Source organism: Mus caroli, chromosome 17, assembly GCF_900094665.2.
Source record: "Mus caroli chromosome 17, CAROLI_EIJ_v1.1, whole genome shotgun sequence".
NCBI classification, from domain to species: Eukaryota; Metazoa; Chordata; class Mammalia; order Rodentia; family Muridae; genus Mus; species Mus caroli.
Window position 1 is genome coordinate 67,348,990 of NC_034586.1, and position 20,265 is coordinate 67,369,254.

A 20,265-nucleotide genomic window follows, 5' to 3' on the forward strand; every position below is an offset into this window, starting at 1 on the left:
CCTGTGCCTGCCTATATGCTTATTGCTATGCATTTGCTGCCAAAACTCTTCACCAGGAAACTATTTTATAAGGTAACTATTCACCTGCAACTATTTTATAAGGTAATTTTAAACAAACAAACAAACACACACACACACACACACACACACACACACGAAAGCATGAATATTTTTAAATACCAATTTATATCAGGTTCTAAGGAAAAATCATATGTGGATAACCCAAGAAGAGATGGGTAGCCAAATATCTCTGTGCCAAGCTAGGTTTGATGGCTCACACCTTTAATCTCAGCACTCATGAGGCAGGTGGATCTTTGTGAGTTCGAGACCAGCCTGGTCCACAGAGGTAGTTCCCAGACAGCCAGGGTTGCACAGAGAAACTCTGCCTCAGACAGAAAAGAGAATTCCCAGCGCCAGGTGTGATATGGTGGCATGAGTTATTAAGCCAGAAACCCTGAAAACAACCTAGGCCACCATGCTTGCTGGCACATATTTTACCAACTGAGCTATCACCCCAGCCTCCAGAAACAAAGAGTTTGGTAAAAGATACCTATGAAAAGAAAATGGTCAAAATTTCGCTATTAGGTTGAGAGTAATGTTAGATGACACTATCATCAAAGACACTCAGAAGCCCCAGTGTGTTAGCAACTAACAACCATCCACCCACCCACCAGTTCCCACCAGTTCCCACAGGAAGAGACATGTCGTAATTTATGGACATCTGAAACAAAAACCTAGAAATTAAGGATACTTACTACAAAGTCAACCAACTTACTACTAACCAACTAGATTTCTATAACCATGGTAAACAGAACATAAAATGCCTAATAATACTATAGGAAAAACAACAACAACAATAGCCTAACTGTTTAGGAATTTAGGGAAAGATGTACAAGACTTTGAAAAAAAAAACCCTGAAGCACCGTAAAATGAATTTGAGAAAAGAATACAAGTATATACCATAAAATGAGACTGGAAGATATGCCCAGATTTTCCCAGATTTCTACCCTCATAAAATTCTTATCAATTTTACCATTTGAGTTTTGTTATTGGAACTTGCTGTAGTATTTTTTTTAAAAAATATATGATAAACAATAGATATTAGAATTCTAAAAAATTATAGTATTGGCAAAATGTAGGCAAATGGGCCAGTAAATCAATGTGTGGTCCAGAAATAGACAGACAGACATATGAGTGGATTCATGGTTTAATTTTATTTTTTAAAGAGTTATTTATTTTTTTGGATATGGGTATGTTTGTATAGCATGGGACTATAGTTATAGACAGTTGTGATCCACCATGTAGGTGCTGGGAATTGAACCCAGGACCTCTAGAAGAGCAACCATTACTCTTAACCACTGAGTCATCTACCCAACCCCTGGATTTATGATGTATAACACAGCCATCACTGAAGAATATTCCCTTTCTCTTTCCACCCTTCCTTGTCCCCCTCAAAGAAAATCAACCCAAAATACCAAAGCAGAATCAATTTCAAGGATAACTATAAAGAGAGTTAACACAGCAGATCTGAAGCATTCTTCTTAGAAAGACCTATTCACAATGTTTGCCCTTGTCTGGCATCCATGAGGTTACATTCACGAGAGTTATCTTGCACTTGTCTATATGGCTTATATTGAATGGAACATTTGTGTTCCTATAGCTCATGCTTGCTTTTCTCCTGGAACTCTGCAAATATGATATGTGTTATTTAGAGACCAGCATAACAACACCCTAATAAAAGTCTTATCAGCTCCCCTGCATAACTTGGTATTGGAGAATTAAAGCACACACTATGACATCTAGCAGGAGAGGCACTTTGAAGCCTCTAACTGCTTTCTTTTGGTTATTACCACACAAGTCTTCTCTCTGCAGATGTTGCTCTGTGACCTTTGCCATAATAATTCATAGCAGTGAGTGAAATTACACTGAGTTCAATCGGTCCTCCTACTAGTGAAGTCATCAAATCAATTGACCATGGAAATTGCCTACATTATAATATAGGAGAAGGTTTTTATAATCCAAATATAAAGAATTCTTAAAAACGATTAAAGATAAAAGAGAGGCTAAACACATCTGAGTACATAAAATCTAGAACTTCTGTTCAAGAGATCATGAGGAGTGCAGACACTAGCCTCACAATGAACAAGATATCTAACAGAAGTCATGTTGTTACATGGCTGTAGAGAAAATATCTTGCGTACTTTATGGATGCAGCACTTGTCAATTAAAGCTGATTGGCTTGTAGTTGAGGCAGGAAATAGAAGGTGAGACATCTGATAAACAAAAAGCATTCTAGGATAGAGCCAGGGCAGGAGACTGGTTGGGAATGGAGGAAGACAAATGCATGGGAGCTGAGCGGAGATAACCAGCCACATAGCAAAACTCTGAATAGAATAGTGGGATATCAATTATGAGCTAGTTAGAGAACAGCTACAGTGCATTGCCAAAATGTATACATATATATATATTCAATATATATATATATACATATATATATATGTATATATATATATTGAATCACAGAGTGGTTATTTCAGGAGCTTGGGGCCAGGAGGAAACATCCCTTCATATATGACTAATCCTAGAACTAAGAAACCTAAAAGCTGGAAGCCTGAAAACTCAAGGCCAGCCTGAGTTGACTTAGTGCATACAGTGTTCACTGCACAAGCATGTGGATCTGAGCTCAGACCCAAGCACCCAGATCAGAAGGTGGATGTGGTGATACACATGTGGAATCCCACCATTGTTCATGGCTGGCAAGCAGCAGCTTCACTGAGGTCCTGTTTCAACAGAGTACAAAAGAGGAAACACCGATGCCCACCTCTGGCCTCGGGCCTCCAGGAGCACCTGCACACACATTCGTACAACACATACTAAAATAAAGGACTAAAGAGACAAGACTGAGTGCTCGACACCATAAGGAAATTCTTTCCAGAGATTTTTCTAGGTTCTCATGTTAATATACAACAGCCATCTTCCTCAAAACCATTTCTACAGAGCAATATTAAAAACAAAAACAAAAAACAAACCAAACAAACAAAAACACCCAAAGCAACAACAGCAAACAAGCAAACATGCCTTTCTCCAAATAGCTTCTGAAAGAAAGTGTTAAGAACTAAAGTCAACGTTTTTTCTTGACTATAAACCCAACTACTTTTCCTTAGCTAACACTGGAAATTCCCTAACCTGAATTACTAAACATACATAGAAATATGAAATTATTTAAGTGGTACCTGAAATAGAAGCAGCCATCTTCCTTGTCGTTACCTTTTATTTTATTACAACTAAAGGTTTCTGCCTACAGAGGGAGCAGAAGAGGAAGAAAACACACGTTACTAGAGTATATTGAGGATAAAATTGTGCACAGGTGAGTGAATGAACAGACTGCATTGGGATTTAATTTACAGTAGCACTGAACTGCTAGTCCTAAATTAGTAAAAGATTCAGATTGCCCAGCTGGTAATCTTTAGTACGTTAAAAAAGCTAGCCTTTAAAACAGGTTATTTAAATGAACTGTTAACAATGAAGTGGATTATTAAATTGTGTGCTCTGACAAATCCTAGGATTTGGTTTCCACTTTGAGATTTATCTCATACTGTACTTTATGGGAACCAATGGCTGCAAGTGGCTAGTGAGTACCTGAAATGTCTCTGTACTGAGTTATGTAGTTAGAAACACTCTCATTATTGAACAGTTTGAAAACATCAGGCTAGAAGCATGTCTCGCTGTGTAAGAGAGCTTGCAGTGCAAGCATGAGGACCTGAGTTCAAATCCCAGCACCAACAAAAAACTGGGCACAGATGTGTCTTAGTTGTCCCAGTATTGACGGCGTGGGAACTAGAAGATTCCAAGATCCTGCTGGGAGGCTAGCCCAGTGAATGAGCTTCTGTTGGTGACAGAATCTATGTCAGGGGAATAAAGAAATAATAGAACAAAGGCAGATACCTGACTCCCTCCTCCAGCATCTGCACGTGCAAGCATGGGCATGCATGGAAGTATATATCTATGTACTTATATGTGTGGAGCACATACTTATATGCTCAAACAAAAGTTAAATAGTCAAAGAATATACAATCTCAATTTTTAAAATACAAAGACATGTTGATATAGTAACTTTTGATATAGTAGATGAACAATATTTAATTATTTTATTTCTTTCTTTTTTTTTTTTTTTGGCATTTGATTTTTGTTTGTGGTTTTGAAACAAGAGTCTCCTGGCTGTTCTAAGATCTGTCTCCCTAGCACAGGAGTTGTGGGCAACCTCAATGGCTGAGTACATTACACTGTTTAACCTCTGACCCTGCTCGCCATTACTCACATTTGCTGGTGGCCGGCTCATGCCGCTGGACAGCTTCCACATTTTCATGGAAATACGTGTTGGATTAATATTTTTGATGACACTACCACTTTCAGAAATCACACTAACCATAAAATCTGTCAGGTAAACATAAAATTTACTTATTTATTTAATAATAATATTCTGGTAAAGAAAGTAAGATTATTCAAAGACTAAAACAAAAAGTAATATGATTATTACTTAAGCAGTAATCTCCAAAAAGGTAACTGTTAATCACAATAGACAACTTTCTAAGGCTGAGTATGACCATCAAGTTCTCCTAGTTAAGTCTAACAAGATGACTTCACTAATACTATTATGTGAGTTAAGTCTAGCAGAAGATCCAGAAGGGCGTGACTGTGTGTGCTTAGTATCCAAGAACTAGGTGACCTGGCCAGTGTTTACATCCACATATACTTCTAAACAAAACGATTTTACTTTCTTTTATGCTTTAACAATGTAAAGTAGCTAAAGTATTACAGCTAACATTCTCCATTATATTTACAGATATATACTACATTTTGTACCTCTCAGACTTTTTAAAAATCAAAGAAAAAGGTTTTTATTTCCCCCAAATTTAACACAAAATGTATAAGGTATAAAACCTATGAATATGTATATTTTAACTAGTAACAGTTACTGTTAAACAATTTAACCATAACCTTTTGGTGTCCTTTTCTCTTTGCACATAAGTGCACAGACATTCATCTCGTCAGGAAACGATAAGATCTGTAGAAGGTTACCTCAATGAAGGACATACTAATTCCCTATTGACAGCAATAGTCATTATGCATGGCTACTGAGTCATATCCCACATTACTTTGTATTTACTGAAAACTTTAATATTCATGACTAAAACAAAGAATCTGAGTAGCTGTTTAGTAGGTGGTCAATGTTCTGAAATACTTTGGTTCCTCCTGATACAATTGATTTCTACCCAATTTAAGGAAAACTGTTCTAGCTCCAATGGCTTTTAGATATAAAAGCACAGCACAGGTAACAGAGCTGAGCTACAGACTAGTCACCATTTGTTTTTATTTCTTTGTTTTGTTTTTTTAAACCAAAAGTTGTTTCTCTGTAGCTGCAATCCCTCTGCCATAGCTTCACTTATTTTTGGATTCCATTAAACTGGGTGCCTTTAGACTTTGACTACTCGTTTATATATTAACTTTTATTCTTAAAATTAAAGGATTGCAGAACAACAGGATGAGGGAGAGACTGTGCAGTCTCATGCATTTTCTTTATCAGTTAAAGGTAATGACATGCATTTTTTTATCATGCTGAACATCAAACATAATTTGTCCCACTAATATTACTATGAGGGAAATTATCATTAAAGATTTATTTTAATATTCTCCAGTACTTACCAGTGAATATGTCCCCTGCTATAAAAGAGGCATCTTGGTCGTATTTAACATTGAGGCGAATGGGCTTTTCAGGGTCTGGAAGAATTGTTAACTTAATTGTAGGCCCTTCTATAGTGCTCTTATTATAGACACCTTTAACCTGCACAGTGTGTTCTCCCCTAGCAAAATAGGAAAAAGGGTCAAATTACAATGGTTATAACTAAAGCTCAACATTTTTAGAGAATAATTTTATTCCTACTCTGAATTAAAATTCTTGTTTAACACTAAATTGAAACACAGTTATTATAATCTTTTTTTAATGTAGGCTTTTGTTTTTTAAAGATTTTTTTTTTAATTTATTACATGTAAGTACACTGTAGCTGTCTTCTGACACCAGAAGAGGGTATCCTATTTCATTACAAATGGCTGTAAACCACATATGATTGCTGGGATTTGAACTCAGGACCTCCAGAAAAGCAGTCAGTGCTCTTGCCGAGCCATCTCTCCAGCCCCAGTTATTATAATCTTAAGTTCAGAAATTAATAAGAAAAATCAATCTATGTAATACCAATACTGTAAAACTTTCACTTCTTACCTTGGAGCACAAACAGTGAACACCCCCAAATTAGCTCTGCCCTTATCATCTGTTTTATGCTGCTGGTTTGAAGGTACTAGCTACAAATAAAACATAATAAAAAGGTTGATTAGAAAATTCTAGAAATCAAGTTCTTGTCTACTACCATGCTTCTAAGATGTTCTTATTTTAAGTTATATGTGCAGGTAACTGTAAAAATGAAAATTTCAAATCTACAATTAGTTGAAAAACTATGTAATCACATGCTCTAAAACTCATTCAAAAAGTTATCAGGTTACAGAAGTCTCGCCGGGCGTGGGGGCGCACGCCTTTAACCCCAGCACTGGGGAGGCAGAGGCAGGCAGATTTCTGAGTTCGAGGCCAGCCTGGTCTACAAAGTGAGTTCCAGGACAGCCAAGGCTATACAGAGAAACCTTGTCTCGGAAAAAAAAATAATAAATAAAAGAAAGGAAAAAAAAGTTGCAGAATTCTATATTAATTGTATTGATATCAGGTGAATGTCAAACAAAGTCTGTTTATAATTAGAAAGCACAGGAGAAATAATTATATACACGTATATCCTTAAGTGTGGATATTACAGACCATCTCTATTCTTTCCTTTTACCTTTCTTGTCCTATATTCAGACATGTGTGTTTTGGTTTTTCAGATTCAAGTGCGCTTCCTAAATTTCTACTATAACACTAACCGTCACGGTGACAGCATATGTTTAAAGTGATCGCTAGTGACCACTTTTCCCAGTAATGATTAAGAGTTGTGGGTTTAATTATGAACTAACCAGTACCCCAGAGCTCTTGACTCTAACTGCATTTGTATCAAAAGATGGCCTAGTCGGCCATCACTGGAAAGAGAGGCCCATTGGACTTGCAAACTTTATATGCCCCAGTACAGGGGAACGCCAGGGCCAAAACGTGGGAGTGGGTGGATAGGGGAGTGGGGGGGAGGGAGTGTATTGGGCACTTTTTGGATAGCATTGGAAATGTAAATGAGGAAAATATCTAATAAAAAATAAAAATTATAATAAAAAAAAAAGAGTTGTGGGTTTAATAGGTGCCTGTCTAGATAGAATCTGGAACCATAGCCATGTTCTAAAGATGGAAATAATCACGAGTTTTCGTAGAAACAAATGTTCAAAATTATTCAAAAGAGAGTTTATAAGCCACAATAGCAGAAAACCAGACTCGTAAATTCTAATTCCAACTCTACTTAAGAGAACAAAGACAGTTTGCAGAGGTGAAGGCCGACAACAAGGACAGTGTGATTAGGAAGGGGAAAGAGGATAATTGGGAAACCTGTCCTCTAGCCTGTCTAATTTACCTCTGGACCAAATATCACGCAGTAATCTTGATCCCAATCAGAGGTGTTTGGATCACATTTCTTTGATAGTCCTAAAAAAAATCCTGATTTTCATGACTTTACTAGGGACATAGACCATGAATATCATGTAAAAAATTTTGGTACTTTTAAGGTACCACACCAACTTTTGAAATCAACTTGTGAGATATATAAATATATAAATCAACTTGTGATATGTATATATGTATACATATTTACAAGGACTTTCTCTTCTTAACCTTAAGATTAACCTTGAGAAAAAGGCCTCCAACTTACACAGAGTGCCTGAAGTCTACTAGATTCTGAACAGCTAGTTCTCCCAATGGACATGGAAACAATCCCTAAACTATGTGTGCCCGTACCTTACAAGACTATGCTCATAACTGCTCCAGCGACAAAGAATGAAGGGCACAGAACCATTACCTCAGAAACCAGGTGAGCCCAGGTCTCCACCCATCCATATGCCGGCGGCGGCAGCTCTTTGTAAGAGGAGGGAGAGAAAGCACTGTGACTGCAGTGATGACACCTTGCTCTATCCGTTAGAAGCTACAAACTGTACGTTATCAAGCGTAAAGACTCTGTGACTTATATTAAGCAATAAGAAAGGTTATATAGGATTACTTTTTTTTTTTAAGAGAAAACTGTGACACCTGATACTATCATGAGGATAGAGTGCTGTACCTTTAGGGAGTGCAGGGGAAGAAGGTAATAGTGATCAAACACACATTTTTGTGCATGCTAGAAATCACTTTCCTACTGCCTTAAAGTACAAAATTTTTCTTAAAGATTAACTCATTTGTATTTTATGTGTATAGGTGCTTTGTCGGCATAAATGTCTATGCTCTGGTTGTGTGCCTGTAGAGGCCAGAAGAGGGCATCAGATCCCCTGGAGCTGGAGTTACAGATGGTTCTAAGTTGCCATGTTGATACAGAAACTCTGTCCTCTGCAAGAGCAGCAAATGCTGTCTCTCCAGCTCTGAAATACAGACTTTTCAGTGAAAAATATCTAAGGAAATTGAAACTTACCCTTAAGCTGCTTGCTTTTATGAGACATATTTTAACGTTTGGGACTAAAGCAGGATTATCCCACTGATCACAGAGTTGAACAATGAGAGGGTTCTCTAATTGTCTTCCATTAATCACAGGGATGGACTGAAAGAGATACAAACATTTAAATAAACACAAATAAGTATGTGCCAAACAATATAATTACTTCCTGAGGGTTGAGGTTTAGTCTTTTGCTATGTACTGTAATGCTAAATACTGGCTCCCAAGGCCTGGTTGCCTCTAAGGATGAGAGAATCCGTATGTACAATATTACCTTGCTTCTTAATTTTAAACTATTGATTAGTTAAATAAAGATGTTGACAGTCAATAGCTGGGCAGAGGAGACATAAGCATGATTTGGGGTTCCTGGGCTTGAGGTCAGAGAAAAACCATGAGGAAGGAGAGAGAGAGGATGGTATAGAGAGGAGAAGACACCATGGGGTATGAATCTTGAAATCATGGCCATATGGGCTGGCCAACTGGAGTTATTGCCCAGACGGAACATGGCAAGTCATATTGTGGGGTTATTACCATGGAAGTAGATAGAATAGCAAAGAGGGTAGACGTCTGCCCAGCTCTCGTGCTGATTAAGTCTTATTATAATAATAGAGCTATGTGTCTTTTCTCTGGGAACTGAATGATGAGGTGAGGTAGAAGCTCCTGTTTGAGATTAAATCATTTCTACTACTTGTTTATTGAGATTAAATAATCACTACTTTCATCAATGAAAGTAAACTCTGAGAAGCCAATTTAAGTATCACAAATGACCATCTGATAGGAAAGACGAATGATCTATTAAAAGGAAAAACAGCATGCTAGCACCCACCTTTAGTTTAATTTCTGTCAATTTTCAAGCTTTTTTGCATGGTGGCATTTAGCAGTAACATTAGGCCCATGACTAAAGATCATACTAATAATAAATGATGTAAGTTCAAATGCTTGCTTTCTCTCTAGCAAGTATAGAAGGCTTGTGAAACCCTAGAAATCCATGTAGTGATGTAGTAATATTGGATATATTCAAAGGATACACGGTTAAGCAAGATACCACATTAAAGCATCAATCTCATCTAAAAATTTAAACGTTAAGAGCGTGAGAAATAAAAGAGTAAAAAAATGGAAGCTGATAGATTATCTCACGCCTACCCATGTTTTACTTCCTCTGCCCTCCTGTCTTACCTAGGTTATCAAACTAGGTGGCAGGCTGCCAAAAATGGAAGAAAAAGCAATGCTTTGCTGTGGATGAGATATCCAAACAAATAAGAATTGACAGTGGTTACATTCACTGTTTGGTTTATAAGGCTACAGGTGACTCTCACCAAAGATGATAAACAGTGTGGATATGTAGCTTGCTAATAGTTTACATACTGTCCACTCTGTTGTTGGTCTAGCCAGCCTCCTAAATGTGTGTATAAGCAAGCCCTGCCAGGTTTAGTCCCCTCCAACACCGGCTAAATGTCACGTCCAGGCCTACCCTAACTGCTTCCAAAGAGTGTGCCTCAGTAAAATGAGACTTAAATTTAAGCTATAGAAGGAAGTTTAGTTATTTCATACCATACATTTTAAATGTATAAAATTTTATATCTCAACAGAATGTTTGATTTTTTTTTTAAATGAAACTGGATTCAACATAGATGAGGCTGGCCTAAATTCACAGAAACACCTGTCTCTAACTCTGGGTGCTAGAATTAAAGGTATATGCCATCATATCACCAGCCTAAATTTACTGGATTCTAAAGTTATCAGTAAATGAAAATCAACAGAGACAAGGTTTGCCAGATGTTTGCAAAATTGGTATTTAAGACTTAAATATTTTCATAGAAAATTCATATTGGTGCAATAATCTGACACCTGAAATATGCTTTACAAAACCTTCACCAGGGCTGGAGAGATGACTTAACCGTTAAAAGCACTTGCTGTGTTCTTATGAGGATCACAGTTCAAATCCAGCCCTCGTGAAGGAAGCCAGGCATTGAACACAGCCTGTGCCTCAGCTCTGAGTGGTGTAGATGTAGGATGGTTCTGAAGCTTGCTAGCTTCCAGCCTAGCCAAGACCTGCCCAGGCTCAGGGGGACACCCTACCTTGAAGGAACAGGCTGAGCAACAGAGGGAGACATTCAGTGAGTCCCCTTCTCTCTCTGTGGTACATGCACACAACAGTGCCCATCCAACACCCCCCACCCCCACAATCACACACAAATAGACTAATCTTCAAAGAAAAAACACCTGCAATAGAGTTTTTACATTTCTTTAAGAGAACAATGAAACAAAATTAGCAAAAAACAGTTAACTGATGAAATGGGTTTCTGGCAAAATCAGTTTCATTATTGTTTTAATTTTTATGCATGTCTAGAACAGTTTTAAAGATTTATATTATATTCAGAATTTCAGAACACTAGAACACAGCAAACAATTAAAATATTAAGACTCACCTTGTTTTGTTACTATTAGTTATAATTATTGTTTCTTTTAAAACAAAATTTATCTTTCCAAGTCCAGCAAGGCTCTGAAACACCTCGGGAGCCTGCATCTCTAGCTCTTCCCAGGGAGACAGGAAGCTGCCTACCTCTTTCAGCTCTGGCCAGTCCATAAGCAGCAACTTGGCTGGAGGTCCAGACACCAGTTGCACGCGAAGAAAGTCAGAAAACTCTCGCCAAGTAAAACACAGATCCTTGGGTCCCGGAGGCCCTGGAGTAAACCTGATGCCTTGCACACTTACGCTCTGTGAGTTAGCCTAGTGCAGAGTCGAACAGTGAGAAAACACAATTGACATTGCTTAGTCTTTAAAAAAAAAAAAAGTTGTATCATACACAGGTTATTTTGGGGTAACAGACTGAACCCATGCCAACACTGGCATACTCCATCCTTTTCTTAGGGAGGAAAAATGGTATTTTCTCTTCTTTCAGTGGCAGGGAATCTAAAGGACTGTGAGTTGTCTCTTTTACCTTATTTTCTCATAATTTTCCTCTCTCTCTCTCTCTCTCTCTCTCTCTCTCTCTCTCTCTCTCTCTCTCTCTCTCTCTCTAACCAAAATGCTTAAGATCAAGTGTTTCACATTTTTTGAGTTTTCTAAACTTATTTGTTTGTTTGAGATAAGACCTAGGTAGCTCTGGATGTTCTGCAAGGACACTAGAGCAGACTAGCCTTGAACTTAAAAAGATTTGCCTCTGTATGCTCCCTAGTGCTGCCATGCCACACCCAGCTTGGCTTGGGCCCCTCTGAACTTTGTAATATTTGCACAGACTGGGTAAGATTCCTAATCTAGCCAGGAACTGGTAGCGCATGCCTTCAGCCCCAGCACTGGGAGTCAGAGGCATGCAGATCTCTTGTGAGTTTAAGACAAGCCTGGTCTACTGAGTTAGTTCCAGGACAGCAAGAAACCCTTTCTTGAAGCAAGCCCCATGCCCCTACCTCTACCCCGCCCCCCCAAAAAAAACCCCACTTCTCATCTATAAATATCAAATACTCCAAAAGCCGGCAACTTTGAGTGTCATGTTACTAGTGAAAAGTGTTTGGCTTTCAGAACATTTCAAATGTGTTAGGAACCGTCCGTCAGTCTGTACCCGTGCGTCTCTTTACCTCAGAGGCCAGCAGCACAGGTGACTGAGACTTTCCCTGTAACTTTTCTTTATCTAGTTCCAAAAAGCAGAACCTTACTGTACCTTCCTGAACACCCCTACACTGCTACATTTTAATATGCACACATCTTCACAAGCCCCCCCCCCTTTTCTAACACGCATACATCTTCACTATTCCCCACCCCCTTTTTGCTCTCTCTTTGTCAAGATGATATTCACACTGACTAGGGCTTTTGTTCTTACTTATCAATTATTCAGAATAATGGTTCCAAGCCCTAATAGTAAGTCAGTGAGCTAATAAGCCATTAATTTTTGCAACATGACTATATGGCTTAACTCATTCTAGACCAGAAATGGCACAAAAGCACTCATATTTTAATAGTGGCTGCTGATGATCCCATGTCCTGTTTGTGCAAATATATTCCTATATACATTTAAATCTACTGTATGTATATGGATGCTTTGTCTGCATTTATGTCTACATGCCTCTTATATGTGAATGTGTACTGTTTAAGACCAGCCACACTACAAGCATGTTTATAGCTGAGGGAGTAATCTAGTGGACTGGGAACACTGGCGGTGTAAACAGGCAGGTTACACTCCAGAAATAGTGTGGTCAGAGGAGAGGAGCCTGTGCACACATAGCAACAACCCTGCACATCTTCATTTCATCAACAAATATAGCTGAAAATAAACAATGGGATGAGCTGAAATCAGGAAGAGCAGACTTTATATAAACATAAAGAACTCACCAGAGTTCTTTAGCATTAGAAACAACAGCCTAACGGGAAAGGCAGAAACTCGTGAGAAAGACAACAGAAGAGGCTATTCTCTGGGTCACTCTGTCAAGAGACAGGCATAACGTAGTCACTGAATCAGATCCTGGAGACCCGAGGGAACCTCTTTTTCTAACCTGCAGTGCCTGGCAGGATTTTTCAAGATCCATTCCAGAACATTCTTTCACCTAATGCTGGCTTTGACCTTTTCAAGAAAAGCACTTCATGCTTGTTATAAGCTCCAAGAATTATATCAAGGCCTTTGCTTTGAAAGCTAAACTGAACTAACTGACGAGTGGCAAAGTTAAACAGCGAATGTCCTCCTCAGTACCCTATTTAATGCAGGACATGGGTAAGCGCTCAGTTTTATTTGAATACCTAGCTGAACCCATACATGCGTGTGTAAACACAGGTACATTCTGGGTACAGATGCATACAGTGAAGTACAGCAACTACAATCTAACAACGTAACATGGTTAAAGGGAAGGCAAGGATAGCTGCAAGTGAGTGGCTGGATCAGGGCAAACACCTGCTTTCCGTTTGCTGTTGTTGGCCAATGATCTGGGTCTCACAGATGTTATTCTGCAATTTTTAAATACAAGTTCTAATGTCTTTGAGGAATTTTAGATAGAACATCAGGGCTTGTCGAGGTGATGCTTAGGTAGAGACGGCACCTGCCACCAAGTTCATGTTGAGTGTCTGGGACTCCCACAAGCTGTCCTTGGTCTCCACACCTGCACTACAGCAAGCATTTAGCCAAGTGTAGTATATATACACAAATGCAAATAAAATATTTTTAAAAAATAAAGTAATATATGTAAAGTTAAACTTCAATCTTTTCTCAAGCACAAATCCAATTTTACAGGGTTTGTAAAATACCTCCAAGGTGATTTTCAAGTTTGAGCTGTCAAGCCCATCTCCAGAAATCGACAAAGTAGATAAGGAATCAGGTGAAAATGATGAAATCTGATTTCCATACTGATCTGCAATTATTACAACTTAAAAAAGAACAAAGTTTCAAGTTAAAATCCTTTTAAGATGCATCTTACACATAAAATGTACTTGGAAGCTTTAATTTATTCTCATACACAGGTAATATACATACATAATTATTTCTCATATAACCATTAAACTATATCAAGAACCTGTGCAGGGTTGTTTACAGACTGCTTTAGTGTCTGAGGTACCCCAGTGTTAGTATTATCTGTATTGGTGAGGTGCTAGGGATTGGGCACAGGCTCACACACATGGCAGGCATGCTCTACTAAAGAGTTACAGCCTAACGCCTAAAGGAAACGCTTAATGGTATATATTTTCTAGCTATAAGAAAAAAATAAAAGCTACAGAGGAATCAATTCATACTTTTAATACTGATTATTATTTCCTATAACAAATGCAAGAATTTTAAAATAAACTATCTTATAACACTGAGTCTCAGTGTATGCCACAAAGCATCTTTCAGACCATATATTTTAAAATATTAATTGAAGTCAGCATCATACAAAAAGGGTATACTAACCTACTTCTCCTTGAAGCTCTTGGCCCATCTGCACTGTTTTTCCTCCTTTTAATTCACATTTTAAATGTTTGGGATCATCAGGAAGTGGTCTAAAATTGTTTGGTTAAAAGGCTTTAGTTAACTATTAATTGCAGAAAAAAAGTGAAGAGCAACATATATGTAAGTTGTAAAATTAAATCCAACAGAGCCCTCCAAATCTTTCACTTCTCATAGCTACTGATGCAAGAAAAAGTTACGTTATATTCTTTATATGCATCGCAGGAAGTTATGATAAGGAAATACTGTGGGAAGAGCAAGGAAGAATCACGACGCAGGGAGCAGCAGGGAGTAGGTGTAGGGTTACGGGGCCAGCGGCCCAGGAGCTACTGTGTCAGGACCACAGTCTTCTGCTCCTTTATACTAAGCTCTACGTTTTTCTCTGCGTTGTAAATATTAATTCTGACTGAACTCTCAGTTTCAAAATTCATCCCTAACCAATGTAATTTTTCTTCTAAAACCATACCCTGTGTTTTGCGTTTTTCAGGCCTCTGTTGTTTGATGCATTGTTACAGTTGCTAATGAATCAATAAAGTGCTGGGCTATAATCATGAAAGGATTAATCACTAACAATCATAAACAGTGCTACCACATGTAATTCCAGCACTTGGGAGACTGAGGCAGAAGGATTGTGAGTTTGAAGCCATTCTGGGCTGCATAGTAGGACTCTGCCTCTAACAAAAGTCCAACAATTAACCACTATATACAGTGACGATTGATTGTAAAGGCAATCTGAATCAATCTAAATATTTTATAGAAATTAAGACATTTTTTTTATATCCTCAAAGCAGCTTTTCCCCACAAGAGCACACTGCAGAAAGCTCTCGTGTTGTGTTGGGGTGTGCTGAGTCTGGAAGAATCTGCAAATGTAACAAGTTCACAGACCTTACTGTAAAGGCGCTCTCCAGACACACATGGTCATCCTGGAAAGATACCTGGCAGTAGCGCACATCTTTCACAGATGTTGGTACTTGCACATCAGGAAGGAGACCTTGTACCAAATGTTCTTTGTTCACCTCAGGTGTCCAATTAACCTAGGAGAGAATTCATGCAACAAACACAAAGCTTATAGGTTACTCGGGCCTTCCCATAACCACTTATAGTCTAAAGAGTCTTTTTCTTATTTTTCTTCTTTTTTAATCTTCTGAAACAGGGTTCCAGGTAGATCAGGCTGCCCCCAAACTAATGTTGCTTAGGATGGGCATCAACTCATGGTCCTCCACCTTCCAACTGCGAGGACTACAGGAATGTGCCACCACACCACATCAATTTAGTGAAGAAGCTTAAAGGTAAATTATAATTTACCCCTCCCACAGCCAAAGAAAAAGAGTCTATTTTCTTCTTCTTCTTCTTCTTCTTCTTCTTCTTCTTCTTCTTCTTCTTCTTCTTCTTCTTCTTCTTCTTCTTCTTCTTCTTCTCCTCCTCCTTCTTCTTCTCCTTCTTCTTCTCCTTCTTCTTCTTTTTCCAAGACAGGGAGGGTTTCTCTGTATAGCCCTGGCTGTCCCAGAACTCACTTTGTAGACCAGGCTGGCCTTGAACTCAGAAATCTGCCTGCCTCTGCCTCCTGAGTGCTGGGATTAAAGGTGTGCACCACCACACCCGGCTTATCTTATTTTCTTTTCTTCTTCTTCTTCTTCTTCTTCTTCTTCTTCTTCTTCTTCTTTTTAAAGGTATTTTCTTGAGACTGTCCTGGAACACTCTAGAAACCTGGTTGGCCTTGAAATCAGAGATTCACCTCCTTCTATCTCCCAAGTCCTGGTAAACATCACCAAGCCCAGCTAGAAAGTCACTCTAGGATCAGAAATAATAGTATAGCATGGCTACATGTTTGGATTTGCTGTGGGCATTTCTGAATCTTCATAATAAAAACTTAAAGCCATTAAGGCATGTATTTTTAGAACATTGCTACAAGGCTGTCACTGTCCCTACTACATTTTAAAGTGGAGATTAACTAGACACAAGGGCACTGCCAGGAGTCTGCAGTGAATGATCCCAGGGTGAGGGTTAGTGGAAACACTCTTAGAATGCTCCTTCTTAGAAGAAACAACACTGAAACAACAACAGAAGCCATTGTGCAGTGTTATGCCTACAATCCTAGCAGTTAGGAGATGGAGGCAATGACAGCAACTACAGGCCAGCTTGGCCTACATGTGACGATGACCTCAAAACAAATACAATAAACCACCAGCAGAGGGAGAGTCCGTGAGAAGAAAACAGGCACTTATGCGTGTCATCACTTCTGAGTGGTCTGGGCAGAGGTTCTGAATGTGGTCCCTGTAGCTCCAGCTGAAACTGGAGTACAGACGGTGCCCATAACAGTAGACTCAACTGGAAATGACTGATGCAAGAGGACTGATGCAGTTCAACCATCAGACCTAACTTTGGCCCAGCCCCTCAGCAACACAAAGGGCTGAGCATCTCTTGTTAAGCCAGGGGCTGCACAGGGGCAAGGCAAAGTCATCTCTGTGTACATGGACATTCAGTATATATTTACCATGGCTCATATGCAGGAGGCAGACCCTCTATATAGAGAAGGGGCCTCTCACCTCAGCTGGAAAGGAAATCAGAAACAGGAGCCCCTCCCAAAGACCAAAAGAACAAGGCAGCAGACTTGGCCATCAAGGAGGACCTACAACCAGTGGGGTCTCTCCAGATTGTAGTTACCTTAACTGAACCTAAACTGCTCCAGCCCCCAATGTACACAAAGAAACCAAGAGAACAAAAAGCCAACAACAATATAAAAGATGCCAAAAGGGACACAAACGGTGGGGAGACTTGCTAGCCAAAGACTCCACTCCCTGTCATGATAGAAAGACATGGTCACCAAACTCCACCGAGCTACCCATCTTGAAGCAATCAAAACTCCCGAGTTTCCCAAATATGGATATTATTCCTAGACTGGGGTTGTTCTCCTTCCTGGGGTACCTGACAATGACTTGGCCTTCATGGCCAAAGATAACCTAAATCTGACAACAATTCAGAAAAGTGGGCTTGGCCCTAGGGCTTTTACCTGCCGAGCCATCTTGCCAACCCAAAGATTATTTCTCTTAAGTACTAGATTTTCCACATGTAAATTATCCACATTTCAATCAAGTCCATACACACAGAAAACGTATGTAGCCTAGAATTTAAACTATTGGGCTAGTGCAAAAAAAGGGTACTATTGGAATTTGTTGTCTGCCACTGATGTGCATTTTTAAACAGTGGTCGTCATGCCACACTATCTCAGTGTGATTCTTAGTGTGTGCTATTTTGCAAATGAACCATCAGCTGATATTTCTTTATGTAAAACTACAAAAATGACATTAAACAAAAAGACACATCTGAGTGATTTTATTTTGTTTGTATGTATATATGCATGTATGTATATGTATGTATGTATGTATTTATAGATAGGGTCTCTCTACAAAGTCCTGGGTGATTTTTTTCTATTTATTTATTAATGGATTGATAGATAGGGTTTCTCTACACAGCTCATAGCTCTGGCTATCCTAGAGCTCATTATGTACAACATGCTTGTCTTGAAACTCAATAGATTTGCTTGCTTCTGTCTCCAAGTGCTGATATTAAAGGCCATCACACCTGGCTCGAGTGATTTTCTTATTCAAGATCAAAATAAGTCATCAAGCAGCAGAGAAAACTTGAAACACTGCCAGTCCATCTGGCCAGGAACTAATGAACATATTTGTGCAGCTCTGGCTCAAAAAGTTTTGCTAGGAAAACAGTCTGGAAGACATGGAGCACAATGGAGCCACTTGAGAGCAAGCGTAGAAGCCGACAGACGGGCGGATGGATGCTCCAATGTTACTCCATTCTCAATGGCTGCTCAGCATGTGAAGCACAACTGGAAAGGAAACTCAGAAAGGGAGCCCAGTGAGCGTCCTCAGAAGAAACTGTCCGGCCGACACTGCCTCCTCGCATGCTCTCTATGACTTCACTGATTTTCAATTTGTATTTTATAAGAACACACAAGCTCATTTCTCATGGCAAAAATGTGTTGATTGTAATGGCTCTGATGCTGATTAATAAAAATATGTTTGAGTCTAGTTATGAGGATTTAATTTTTACAATCCAAAACCATAATTTATTTAGCACCAACCTAATAACACTATTTTTCTTTGATAAACAATTATAGGCTATCTACAAAATTTCAATTTTCAAAACATAAACAAGTTAAACAAGTAAATTGTTTACAAGTAAACAATTTGCCTAAAATGCTTACCTTAATTTTTTCTGCTAAGGATGGTGTAATATTGATTTCTCTTTCTCCTTCGTCATACATTTGAAAAATTAGATTGCGTATTACATCACCTGCTACCCAATTAACCTCATCCTGATGTTTGATCTGGATCGCCTTTTGCTCCTCTACACTAAAGATCTGCAGGCAAGCAGCGTGGCTACTGGGAAGTAACTTGATAGTCTTTTCAACAGGCGACACATCTTTACAGCTCTAGAAGAGAGAACATAGAACATACGCTGACTCCATGGCACTGTTTAACAGTTTAGTTCCAACATTAGGGAAGATCATCTTACCACAGTTACACTTGGAGGTTTTATCATTAGAAAGACATTATAAGCCAGATGTGGTGGCACCCACCTGTACGCCCACCACTTGCGAGAGGTAGGCAGGAGGTCAGGAGTTCAAGCCATTCTCAGCTACACAGTAAGTTCAAGGTCAGCCTGGAATATGCAAGAGACCCTGCCTTTAAATCAAACAAACAAAAAAGGTATTATACTTTAATAATGTAATATTTTACACCATCAGGCATAAATAGGGCTGGCTACAGTTGCAAACTAACAAAGATGCCTTCTTTTTTAAAAAGTTCATTTAAAATAATTATAGATTCACAAAATTTAAATTAAGTCACAGATTCAATAGCCATCACTTAGTAAGAATAAAGAAGTAGGAAGCACCCTCTCAAAGGTGAAGGGGAGGGGGAGGGGGTGAAGGACTCTGGGAGGGAGGACCAGAGGGGCAACATTGAAATAATGAATTTTAAAAACAGAATAAAGAAGAAACCATGAACTTTTAATACAATTGGAGACAAGTTGCTACATAGAAGATAGTACTTTTTATTACTAAGCTTTATTGACATTTTATGGTTTTTGGTTTTTTTGTTTGTTTCATTTGTTTTGTTTTGTTTTGTTTTTAGTTAATAGCATACTGGAATAAATGAACAAATGGTAGCCAGAAGAATTTGAGATGCTCTGAAAGCTGAGCTCATCAGCTTACAGGAAAATTTATATTGATTACTAGTACACTACAACTGTACAGATCCATCATTTAAACGTTACTTTTAGGATAGAAAAGTAAACTACTATACCGTTACTTTTTAAATAAACTACAATACCTTTAACAGCACAAATTTATTTATAATAACTTAATTCTACCATAACTTTAAATATTACTTAATATACTTCCTTCCTTCAGTTATCCCAACATAAACCCATTTAGGTGATTTAAAATTTATTTTAAAATTCCTATATTATAAAATATCAAGCAATTTATTTTCAAAGTATCCAGACTTGCAAAGGCTGCTGCCTTTGGGCAAGGCAGAACCAACTGCATAAAAGCAGATGTAACTTGTTGTACTGGCTAGTTGTGTGTCAACTTGACACAGCTGGAGTTATCACAGAGAAAGGAGCTTCAGTTGAGGAAATGCCTCCATGAGATCCAACTGTAAGGCATTTTCTCAATTAGT

The 20,265-nt window shown here is 38.5% G+C and overlaps 1 protein-coding gene across 1 annotated transcript in view; it reads right to left on the bottom strand.

The window, feature by feature from the left end:
* The window catches only part of Smchd1 (structural maintenance of chromosomes flexible hinge domain containing 1), a 90,891-nt gene that overhangs the window by 28,949 nt on the left and 41,677 nt on the right, over window positions 1-20,265 (bottom strand). The window contains exons 16-25 of the mRNA XM_029471073.1: window positions 18,786-19,013; window positions 15,449-15,597; window positions 14,528-14,616; window positions 13,888-14,006; window positions 11,221-11,388; window positions 8,637-8,762; window positions 6,278-6,357; window positions 5,704-5,861; window positions 4,319-4,434; window positions 3,234-3,298 (exon numbers count right to left, since the gene is read on the bottom strand). Coding sequence (XP_029326933.1) covers window positions 3,234-3,298; window positions 4,319-4,434; window positions 5,704-5,861; window positions 6,278-6,357; window positions 8,637-8,762; window positions 11,221-11,388; window positions 13,888-14,006; window positions 14,528-14,616; window positions 15,449-15,597; window positions 18,786-19,013 — 1,298 coding nt within the window. The remainder of the gene's footprint in view (window positions 1-3,233; window positions 3,299-4,318; window positions 4,435-5,703; window positions 5,862-6,277; window positions 6,358-8,636; window positions 8,763-11,220; window positions 11,389-13,887; window positions 14,007-14,527; window positions 14,617-15,448; window positions 15,598-18,785; window positions 19,014-20,265) is intronic.